We start from the raw sequence: 12,029 nt of genomic DNA, 5'->3' as shown, positions 1-12,029 counted from the left end.
ATATATATATATATATATATATTGAATTAATACAAAATTTTGTAATTCTATAATTTAATTTCATTAGTATTTATGGATAGTATTACAAAAATTTATTAAGAGGAGAAAATACTGTCAAAATTAAAATGATAGTATTGTGCTTAGTGATGCTTTTGTACACGAAAGCTTACTTTCATGGAATAAATTTCACTAAATATATTATAATAAACTTTCAGACTATATGGGCTTTTAAAAAGAACTCAATTAATCATTGTCTGCTTTGATTCAAATTCCAATTAGAGGCTACTATTAAATACGAGTAGTTATTAGTGTAACTTTATTTCAAGTTTTGAAATATACAAATTCCCTCTCGTCTAAAAACTTGAGTTGAGAATTAATAACCAAAATAAGGCAAAGGATATATAAGTAATTTTAAGTTATCCACTAACTATAACTAATATTTTAATTATTAATATACACTTAAATTTACTAAATTATCCCTGTATGGATGGCCACTATATGGCCATTTAGCATCACTCTAAAATTAATATTTATCTACCAATAAAGCCTATATAAACTTCAAAAAGCACCCAAGCAACAAAATTTTCCTCAAAATAAACAAGAAAAAACACATTGGACTTCACCAAGCTGCATAGCATATTTTTAGCCTTCATTCCAACGCCTTTGATAACACTAAAGTCTAAAGATTGTGGTTTTAGAGATAATTATTTCTAGTTAATTCAAAAATGTTAAAGATAGTAAGTAGATTGAACCGATTATAAATTCAGTAGGTCTCATTTGATAATTTAATATCTGTTACATATATTGGTCAATTTCTGATATCCCACATGGAGTGTATATTATTAGTATCATCGTTTTCCAGTTGACAGATTTTATCACTCACTAAATTATGTGTTCCTGATATATTGGCTATGATTATTTTGCTAGTGCTTTATTTTATTTTATTTTAATATAATTGTCGTACTTTAAGTAGTTTGGGGTTTCAATGTATAGAATTAATTGATTATAATATTTGAAACTAATTTTGCTCGGCCCCTAAAAAGGCTACGATATTGGAATAGAATGTTGATGTGCCAAATTGAACTGGGACCCCATTGTATTGCCAAGAGCCTCAAGATTTCTATATTCAAATACAGTATAATCTTATGTTTGCCAGATTTTTTTATGCTCAAAATTTTGTTGTGAATTAAGCATGTTTAATTTTCACACCTCCACTATAGAGTAGATTTAAGATTAATGAGTCAAGTAATCAGTTAACATTGTATATAACTATACATAAACTAGAATTAAGTATACATGTGTACTTTTATTGATGCATCTCAACATCAAATTCATTGCAAGTTAAAAATATTTTGCATAGTGGTGTCATTATCAAATATCAATGACAAAGCTTTGAAAACTTAGTAATGAGTAAGTGATGATTACATGATGGATATGCACCAATAACTCATATAATGAGTTCGAAATGGTTTGTTATTTTCATAGGATTTACTTGATTCGTCTGACCTACTAATACTATAAGAGCATCCACTATAGGAAAAATGGGGCGGACGTCCCGGAGGGGGCGACGATGGGGCGTCCTATATGGATCGGCGATAAAGGGGCGAGGACAGGGCGGTTGGGGCGGCGGGGCGATAGGCGTCTGCCCCCTTGAATTTATTTATTATTTTATTTTTTTGAAAATTTCCTGTATAAATACCACTCCTCCGCCATCCATTTACCCCATTTTCACACACTCTCCCTTCATTCATTATCTACACTTTCACTCTCTAAAAATGCACGGTGGAGACGACGAATCCCCCGACTCGCACGAATCGGGATATGGCGGCAATCCTTCCCAGCCGTCGGGATATGGCGGCTATCCTTCTCAGCCGTCGGGATATGGCGGCTATCCTTCTCAGCCGACGGGATATGGTGGCGGCCTTTTTATTTGTATTTTTTTACGTTCGTTGTATAATTTTACCTTTGCCAATACAATGAATATTCTGTCTCAATTACCTCGTTTTATAATTATTTCAATTCAGCTTATTTAAAAATGAAACGAAAAAATTAAAATGAAAATTGGTTATAAAATTTCGAGACTATTGGAAGTGTCCGCCTATAATGAGGATGTGAACACAAAAATTGGGGCTATGGACAAAAAAAGGGGCGGGGCTATAGGGGAAGGCCGCCTATAGTGGATGCTCTAATTACCATTTCCAAAACTTGTCAATAAAAACAAACTAATGATTGCTCCAATTCAAATCAGTAGATCTTTGATATACATTATTTAGCATGTCCTGTTTAACTAAATGAATTTATATGCAAGTAAAATTTGCATTTCCAAGGTAGAAGTAGATCAAGTCATCAAGGGAAGAAGGAGAAATTAAATATCCCTTTCAAAAAAGAATGTTGTTTGGCTAGGAACATTCTATCCATAATGTGACATAAAATAGAATTGTGGAAATCAAATGTATCCATACTTCCCAGTCAACTTTTGGCTGGTATGGTATAGCTTAACTTGGTCAAATATACATTCCTACAAATTATTTTATTGGCCCAAAAGTGGGCAAAATATGCAGAATGAATGTGGTTGGATAATCAATAAATCTGAGGGTGTATAGATTGGTCTCCACAATTACTATCCAATTTTAAGCCCCCTAGCAAAATGATTCACATTCTCACTTGCACCATTTCAATTTACTTTACCTGCTATATGACATAACATGACATCTCCTTATTTTTGTTATTTAAACCAAGAGAATGTATTTTGTCGTTGTTTAGTACTTCCTCTTTCTCTTTACAAAGTGACACATTGGACAAAGTTTTTAGGTAAGGTTGTTTAGTGGTTAAATGAAGAAAAAAAAAAATAAGAGAGAGAATAAAGTAAGAGAGATATAAAGGTACTTGATTAGTATTGAATCAGAAAAGAATATGTCTCGGAACGAAGGGATTAGTATTGAATCAATTCAAATAAAAGGTTTACGATAACATTTTTGCTAATGGAAAATTTGAAATTTCAAATAATTATAAAATTGAGCTATTCCAAACACACAAAGTACATACTCATAATTGATAATACACATCTTGCACACACAACAAACACACTTTCACATATCACACAGAATGTGTGTATGTATGTAGAGTATGTGAAGTGTATAGTGTATGCATGCAGTGTGCGCGTGTGCGCATGCATACAACGTAGTTGTGGACCTCATATTCTAATAACTCATTCATACTCATATTTTATTATAAAAATAATATATAAAAATCATATCCACGTTTCACTAACATTTTCAACTGACTTTTCATTATATTTCTCAAAATCCGTACCGGGTCAAAGTGATACAATATTTGAGGGAAAGAGGGAGTAGCTTAGAGCATCTGTAACGCGGAGGGCCGGGCCGCAAATCGCGAGTCCCGACCCGTCCCATGCGTTACACGGAGGCGAGTCACTGCCCAGGCCGGTCCCGGGGCCGCGTTCCCGGCCTGGTGAGCGTCCCGCGTCCCGGCCTGGGACGGCGTTGCAGCTTCGGGGCCGTGACGGAAGGGCTGCAATTTTTGCCAAAAATTGGAAGAGAAGAAGAGGGAGGAAGAGGAAGAGGAAGAGGAAGAGGAAGAGGAAGAGGAGGGAGGGGGAGAGGAAGAAGAGGGAGGAAGATGAAGAAGAGGGGCGGCGACGTGCTGCAGATTTGCAATTATTGTTCTGAATTTTTACATTTTGGAAGAGGAAGAAGAGGGACGGGGATAGGAACAAGGAGGAAGAAGAAGGAGAGGGGCGACGTGCTGCCTACTCTCCAATTTTTATTTTTTTTAATATTCTAATTTTTTTTATATTTTTTAGGTTATAATTTATTGTTTTTATATTAAAAATGAAATTCTCGTGTTATAAATGAAATTTTTCGTGTTATAAATTTCCGGTGTTTTTTATTTTACGTGTAAAATAGGTTGGAGTTGTGAATAGTGTCATTTATTAGTTGCGGCCCGAGTTGCGGCATGCAGGGTTACAGCAGTTGGGACCTGGGCCGCAACTATAGAGAAATGATGACGTGGAGGGGACTTGGGGCCGGAAATGGGGACGGGGTTATTGATGCCCTTAGTTTGTGGCACGAAACGTTGGCACACAACACACCTACCTACTGCAAGGCAAAGAATTTTCATGAAATTAAAAAAAGAAAAAGAATATAAGTAGAGGAATAAAGAAGAGAAGTAGGGGCAAAAAGGTCCACACAAGGTTGGCGTGCATTAACTGCACAAAGCTTGATAAAGCAGCGTAGTGTGTGCATTCCTCTGTTCCTCTCTGTCAATCTCCCACTTACTCCATTCACTACGCCACCCCCTCTCTCTCTCTCTCCTCTGCACCCCAACGCTTCACACAGAGCGACAACTTTCTCAGTATTACACAGTCCCTCCACCTCAGAAACAAATACACGCATGTCGCCTTCATTAATATAGCGAGAGAGAGAAAGGGGCAATCTTGAGATTCGCGACTTGAAAAAGATGAGATCTTGGCAAATCAGGAGGAGGAGTACTAGCCAAGGCGGCTGTGAAAAAAATTTAATTCTCGGGGCTGGTGGACTATAATCTGTCACAGCATTTATGGCATCACATCACCTCATTTCGCAATGCAATTCTCTACTTTTGTCTCTCAATTGCGCCGGCTCGCCACCCGAGGAGGCCCTTTTCCTTCAAGTGGTGAATCAGAGAAAACACTAAAAGATAAAAAGTGTGGGGAGATTTTTTTGATATTGTTGGTGGGTTTTGTTTCTTTGTGTTTGTTGTGGAGGAGGGCGACGCTGATGTGTTCTGGTCGGAGAGGGACTCATAATGTCTGATGGGATAACGTAAAGATTCCTTCTTTTGTCTCTTTTAGGTCGCAGAGAATGATTCTTGGGTTTTTCAGTTTCTTGCCCTTTTCGGAGCTATATGTATTTTGTTTCCCTGAATTTCTTCGTTGAAAGTTCCAAGGAGTTCAGTTTTGAACAAGTTTGAAGGTGAATAAGTTGAAGAAAAAAAATTAAAAGATGAAGTATATGAAGCTGGGGTCGAAGCCAGATGCTTTTCACGCTGAAGGGAATTGTGTGAGGTAAATAGCAGTGTGTGCTTGTGTGCGAGTTTTCCTTTTCTCATATCTTAATGTTATTTGGTTCATTATGATATATGCATTTATGCTCATGTAGTGTTAGAGTCCATGTCAAAGATTCTCCTTTTCTTGAATTTATATGTTTACTTGGCTTGAATTTACGAGTAGAAACAGTATTTTACCTATTTACCTTTGTTGCTTTAGTAGAATTTCTCTTCCCCCCTGCAAAGGGAAGTTTTAGGCTTGGTGTTAATTACTATACTCATCAGTGTGCTACGTATTTTTTTAGTTACAGGAATTTCTCACTTTCATTATTCACACTTTATGTGGAGGGCACATTGGAACTGTAAAGTGTGAGACCTACTTAGCCTAAGGTTTTACATGTTAATGTATATTTAAACTAGCAAAAGATTAGAAAGTAGCTTCTGTGTCGTTGATCACCTTTTGTCTTCAATTTTTTATTTTATCTTCCTTTTTTGCTGGCCATGTTGCATCATCCCTTTTAATTTAACGTTTTGATTATTCTGAGGTGATGATATAGATTAGTATAGTTACCTTGCTCAGTGATGGATTAAGATCAAAATTCAAGCACCATTAATGAAATTTTTTAGGCTTTATCCTATAAACAGAATGTTTTCTACAAACAATAGTATGCTTATCACTACCCCGAGTTTTATGCAATCTGGAGCCATTCTGTGCCTCATTTAAGAAGAAACATAGGTTGTGAATACAAAAATTTGACAAGCATTTTATGTAACAATTTGAGTTTGATCTCATTCATACAAATATGATAATACAAATTCTATTAAATGAGATGAATGTTCAAAGCTGCTTGAAAGGTTCTGTTGAACTTGGTTGAGTTAGATTGCATTTGGACCAGTATCTCTATTTGTGCCATGCACATTGGCAGTTCATTAACAGATACACTGTTGTTACATAATGCCTTAGTGGTTCCGCTAGCATGCCACAATGTAAGGTAAATCTTGTACAATTCGCTGCAGGTATGTGTCATCTGAATTGGCGACCGATATCATCATAAGTGTTGGCGATGTGAAGTTCCTTCTCCATAAGGTGACTTTTCTGGAAGTAAAACTGTTTCATGCTGATCTTTTTCTGACTTTTTTGAGTTAGAGCTGTGTCTAATTGTCAAAGTTTGTGTTTGGATTTGTCAGTTTCCTCTTTTGTCTAAGAGCAATAAGTTGCAAAAGCTCGTATCAAGAGTCAGTGAGGAAAGCCCTGATGAAACCCAGTTGGTCGAATTTCCCGGTGGCCCTAAAGCATTTGAGATATGTGCCAAATTCTGTTATGGCGTGGCAGTGACTCTCAACCCCTACAACGTTGTGGCTGCACGCTGTGCAGCAGAGTATCTTGAAATGACCGAAGATATTGACAGAGGTAACCTGATCTTGAAGATTGACATATTCCTCAACTCCAGTGTGCTACGCAACTGGAAAGACTCCATCATCGTCCTACAGACCTCCAAATCTCTCCTTCCATGGTCCGAGAATCTAAAGATAGTCGGTAGGTGCATAGATTCAATAGCATCCAAAACTTCGGTGGATCCTTCGCTGATCACCTGGTCTTACACGTACAACAGAAGACTGGCAACATCAAACCAAATAATGCGCAGTGGACTGAAATTCTCTGAAAAGTTGGAATCCGTCCCTAGAGACTGGTGGATCGAAGATATCTGTGAGCTGGATATTGACCTGTACAAGAGAGTCATGCTCGCGATTAAATCCAAAGGCAGAATGGATGGGGGCGTGATTGGGGAGGCATTGAAGGCTTACGCCATGAGATGGCTGCCAGATTCTGTCGATGCATTGGTGTCTGAAGTTCATATCAACAGAAACAAATCCTTAGTTGAAACTATAATCTGCTTGCTCCCTTCGGATAAAGGTATCAGCTGTGCCTGTAGTTTCTTACTGAAATTACTCAAAGTTGCTATTCTCATAGAAGCCGATGATTCATCAAGAGAAGTGCTGATAAAGAACATCAGTTTGAAACTCGACGATGCTCTGGTCAGTGATCTCTTGATCCCTGCAAGGCCTCCTCAGACAACTATCTACGACATTGAACTTGTTCAACGCCTCGTGGATTTGTTTGTGGAGAATGAGATGAGTAAGAAGGATAAGAAGATGATTGAGAAGAATGGGGGTGACTTTGTTTTAGGGTATGGATCTTGGTTGAAAGTTGGCAAGATCGTAGATGGTTATCTTGCAGCAGTTGCTCATGACCAGAGCCTCACCGTTTCCAGTTTCATCAAACTGTCCCAGTCAGTTCCTGAGTCGGCCAGACCGATTCATGATGGATTATACGGCGTCATTGACATCTTTCTAAAGGTGCATTCTTTTTTCTCAGTTTGCAATAATTTTGTCAAAACTGAAATGTGTCATATATTGCAGGAGCATAGTGGATTGACAAAATCTGAGAGGAAGAGGTTGTGTGGGCTAATGGACGTGAAGAGACTGACAACGGACGCCACCATGCACGCAGCGCAGAACGAGCAGCTGCCACTACGCGTGGTGGTGCAAGTTCTATTCTTTGAACAGGCGAGCACATCAGCAGCTACTCACGCTATCAGCAACATCGATGATGCCCCTAGAAAGACCGAAGAGAACTGGGGGAAGACGGCGCCTGAAAACTGCAAATCCCTCAGAAAACAGAAGGATGAGCTGAAAATGAAAGAAGAGGAGGAAGCAGTGACAAGTGGAAAACTTGTGAAAAGAGGCTGCAAGAACGGAGGATCGAGTGCGCAGCTGCTGCCATCACGTTCGAGGAGGATATTCGACAGGCTGTGGGTGATTGGGAAAGGGGTGGCCAATGGAGAGAACAAGAGCTCCGAGACTTCAGGGAGCTCTCAAAGCCCGGCCTCAATGATCCGAGGAGAAACGAAGTCGTCTGGCTCATCTTCGAGGCATCGGAGACACTCGATTTCGTGATGATGGTAAGTGTAAAGTGGTAGTAGGATCTCCATTTATTGTAGTAGGAAAACTGCATTGTATCAGTTTCTTTGGATAATCCTGTGGTTTTGTTTTCATTCATCTCTTCTGCACATCATTGTATCAATTGGTTAAATTCTTGTATATCTATTCCTCATTTAGTTCCCAAGGATTCATGTTAAAACTGTTGTCTTCTGTTTTATTTTTTTGTCCCTCTGTAAAAATTAAAACCAGAAAAAAAAACAAGGCTGCTAAATTTACAGAATGAAGGGCAATTTTTATTAAAAAATGATAGCTACCAATAAAAAATTGATTACTTGGAGAAAGAGATAGTTTTTCTTCTTTTATCCCTTTTTTCCTATTCCCTCCATTCCATAGCAGTGGAGATGTTTCTTTTCAGGAGTTTTAAGAAAAAATTATGTTAAATAAGTTAAGTAAAGAAATAATAAAATATAAGATGAAAAAAGGTATATAGATGATGAGAAAATAAAGTAAGTAGAAAGAAATATGTTGACTTTTACTAAAAAAAAAAGAAATGACTCTATTACTATGAAATGTATCAAAATAGCAAAATGACTCCACTACTATGGAACGAATGGAGTAGTATTTTAGACCATTTTCTTCAATTTCTTTCCTGTTCATAGAGTCTGTTTAATTTTCTTTTTTCTTCTATTTACCTACAAATTTGGAAGTTTGTTTAAAGATATTTTTTCTAATGTAGTACTCCCTCCGTCTGCCATTATGAGTCTCATTTTTTGGCGACACGGGTTTTAAGAAAGGTTAAGAAAAGTGAGTGGAAAAAAATTAGTGGAATATGAGACACATTTGTATATAGTATTAGTTTTAAATGAAATGCGAGTAAAATGAGCTAGTTGAATGTGAGATCCTATTACCATTTATGGTAAAAGTGAACCGGGACTTCTATTTGCGGACGGACTAAAATGGAAAAACGGGATTCCTATTCGCGGACGGAGGGAGTATTTCTGTATTCTAGGCTCTTTTTTTGTTTATAGTTTTCTTTTCTGCTCTTTTAATTATTTTTAATGTTGTGTGACCCATAACTATGGTCAGATTTGCATGATTTTTTTGTATAAAATACTCCTTAAAAGTTAGAAGTGACCCAAAATACCATTTTCTACTTATTTTTGGCATACTTTTCTTTCTCTACTTAATAATATAGTGCCACAACATTGCATAAACACTTATAGAATGTTTTGATTAAATAAGAAAATGTACAGAATTAAAAACTGGGCGTATTTTAGTAGTAGATTTCAACAATAAATAATATATAGAATGTATTACTGGAGAAGAATTTTGAAACATGGCAATGATAACCATCAAAGACTATTAGTTTTACGACCAAGAAAAAGTTGGTGCTTTAGTTTCCAACTCTCTTTGTGGAAAACATATTCTTCCACTATAAATACAATGAAAATATATCCTTCGATTTCCAGTCAAATTGAGTTAGCTGGAATATTCAATGTCGCCAAGAACACATAAATCATTAGTTTTATTACTTGTGGTCACAGAAAACACTTTACAAACGTCTCCCATTTCTTGATTGTTAGAAGAAATCACGGAAGATCACAATTAGAAGATACTGATTTATTCTATACCATACTTAGAAGATATCAAATCATGTAATTATGATAATTAGGTTTTCCTTATGTGGATATTCCTAATTCTATATAAACCCTGTACCTATGTAAATCAAAGTAAGAAAATAAAAGATAAAAACCTTCTTCTCGATTTTGATCTCTTTATCATGGCATCAAGAGCAGGTTTCGAATTCGATTATGGCTCAGAAAAAGCTCATCACCGCCCAAATACCAATCCCGACCAAACGGCATAGATCAAGCCAGAAAACCAAACTCCTATCAAAACCAACCAGCAAAGATCAATAGAAACCATGGCAGAAGATGCTAAAAATGATCCAGAACGGCCAACAAGGTTGAAAGATAGCAAGAATGTCGTCGTGGCATTCAAACTCGACGGAAAGAATTACCCACTATGGTCAAGACTTATGAAAGTCAAGATCGGAGGCCGAGGAGCCTATTCGCATATCAAAACCGAACCCCCTGCACTGGGGAGCAAAGGATACGACGACTGGGAAGAAGACGATCTGGTGGTGTTTTCCTGGATCGTTGACAACATTGAGAACGAAATCATCGCTGATTTCGCTCATCACCAGACATCAAAGGCACTCTGGGACAGTCTCGCGGTGACGTTCGAGAACAAGGCGGACAAGTACCTGATTTACGACCTGGAAGAAAAGGCAATCGAGTTAAAACAGGGGAACCTAGACTTGGAAACATACTACCGACGGATCCAAGGGCTGTGGATCAACATCGATCGCTGCCAGAAGCAACCCATTACGTGCTGCGACAAAGGAGTTAATCAATACAGAGCACATTCAAATGAGAAGAGATTGATTAAATTTCTGACCGGACTCAATCGAGAGTATGAATCGATCAAACGGGACATCCTCAAGGAAGACCCCTACCCATCAGTTGAATCGGCCTACGGGTGGGTGAAGACGGAGGCAGCTCGACGTCAAATCATGCCACCGGCATCGCCTCTGCCCACCGTAGACACCACCGGCGATAACACCGGGAATTCATCACTTGGGGAAATCGGACTTGGTCTCGCCGCCCAGAGCAGTCGTCCGCCGCACCGGAGCAGACCACCTCAGCACCCCGCCACTACCAACCGACCGGGAAATCGCCCCGATACATCCAAACTGTGGTGTTCCCATTGCGGGAAACAAAAACACACTCGGGAAACATGCTTTCAGAGGGTAGGATACCCTGAATGGTGGGAAGAAAGACAGAAGGCGAGAGAGGCGATGGCAAAAATCGCCATCGCTGACGGAGCAGGACAACCGCAGCCGTGTCAAATCGCAGCCGGGAACAGAGGGCCAACCAATGGGGAACGCAATTCCGGTGGGGGCAGCGTGCGGGGTGCCGGAAATTTGGCCGAGAGAACGGAGATGATGACCGAAGGAGCTGCGATGGGAGAACCCTCTCAAAGGGGGGTAAACGGCGAAAGAGGTATAGGGTTTGGTTGATAACCAAACCCTAAGTCAATTTTTGCAATTCGGTCCCCTAGTATGCTTAAATCCCAATTGTTACCCCATTATATGAATATCCGACCCCCAGACTTCCAGAAATTTGAAATTGAACCCCAGACTCTTGAAAAACGTAAATTAGCCCCTAGGTTGAGTATATTTGAGTCAAACAACCCCTTTGCACCACTAGAACATTTTTCCGCTGCACTTCAAGTTCAAACCGGGGTTGAGGGCACTAATAGGGGGTGGATTTTTGACTGTGGGGCTACTGATACTATGACTCCGTATAAAACTGATTTTAATAGCCTGGGTGGAATCACAAAATCATATATTAGAACTGCAAGTGGAGATTTGATCCCAGTAGAGGGGTCAGGCACCGTCGAAATATCCCCCACTCTAAAACTCTCGAATTGTTTATATGTCCCGACCTTGTCACAAAGATTGTTGTCTATTAGCCATGTAACGAGGGAATTGAATTGTACACTTCTAATGCAACCCAATTTCTGCATTCTACAGGATATTCAGACGAGGAGGATTATTGGGCGTGGCACTGAGAACCAAGGACTCTACTACGTGGACGAGATAGCTCAAAATGGTACTGCAATGCTGGCTCACGGATCCACGAGACAAGAGACTTGGCTGTGGCACCGAAGACTAGGACACCCCTCTCCTGGTTACTTTAAGCTTCTTTTTCCAAAACTTTCTATTCCTTCTGATTTTTGTTGTGAAACATGTGTTTTGGCTAAGAGCCACAGACAGTCCTTTAAACTCACAAACACCCGTATGAATTCCATATTCTCTTTAGTGCATGCTGATGTGTGGGGACCTGCACCTATTATTGGGGGGAATGGCTTTCGTTATTTCGTAATTTTTGTTGATGATTGCACAAGAATGACATGGATATATTTCTTGAAACATAAATCAGAAGTAGTTGATAGGTTTATCCATTTCTTTAAAT

General features: G+C 38.8%; 1 protein-coding gene across 1 annotated transcript; it reads left to right on the top strand.

Annotated features, from left to right (window-relative positions):
* The first annotated feature begins 4,261 nt into the window (after positions 1 to 4,261).
* Positions 4,262 to 8,188, top strand: LOC121783024 (BTB/POZ domain-containing protein NPY1-like). The gene is made up of 4 exons (XM_042181059.1): positions 4,262 to 5,065; positions 6,064 to 6,133; positions 6,235 to 7,404; positions 7,468 to 8,188. Exons 1-4 carry the CDS (start codon positions 5,004 to 5,006, stop codon positions 8,002 to 8,004), a joined length of 1,839 nt encoding a protein of 612 aa, XP_042036993.1. The 5' UTR covers positions 4,262 to 5,003; the 3' UTR covers positions 8,005 to 8,188.
* Positions 8,189 to 12,029: the final 3,841 nt, after the last annotated feature.

The sequence above is a fragment of the Salvia splendens genome, chromosome 20 (genome assembly GCF_004379255.2).
Source record: "Salvia splendens isolate huo1 chromosome 20, SspV2, whole genome shotgun sequence".
Taxonomy (NCBI): domain Eukaryota; kingdom Viridiplantae; phylum Streptophyta; class Magnoliopsida; order Lamiales; family Lamiaceae; genus Salvia; species Salvia splendens.
Note: the sequence above shows the minus strand (reverse complement) of the source record. Positions and strands in the feature narration are given on the sequence as shown.

Excerpts from the sequence above, each read along its gene's own strand:
- LOC121783024 (XM_042181059.1), top strand. The coding sequence starts at position 5,004 with ATGAAGTATATGAAGCTGGGGTCGAAGCCAGATGCTTTTCACGCTGAA. Across the intron at positions 5,066-6,063 it reads GCTGAAGGGAATTGTGTGAG|GTATGTGTCATCTGAATTGG; the intron begins GTAAATAGCAGT and ends AATTCGCTGCAG. Across the intron at positions 7,405-7,467 it reads TCATTGACATCTTTCTAAAG|GAGCATAGTGGATTGACAAA; the intron begins GTGCATTCTTTT and ends CATATATTGCAG.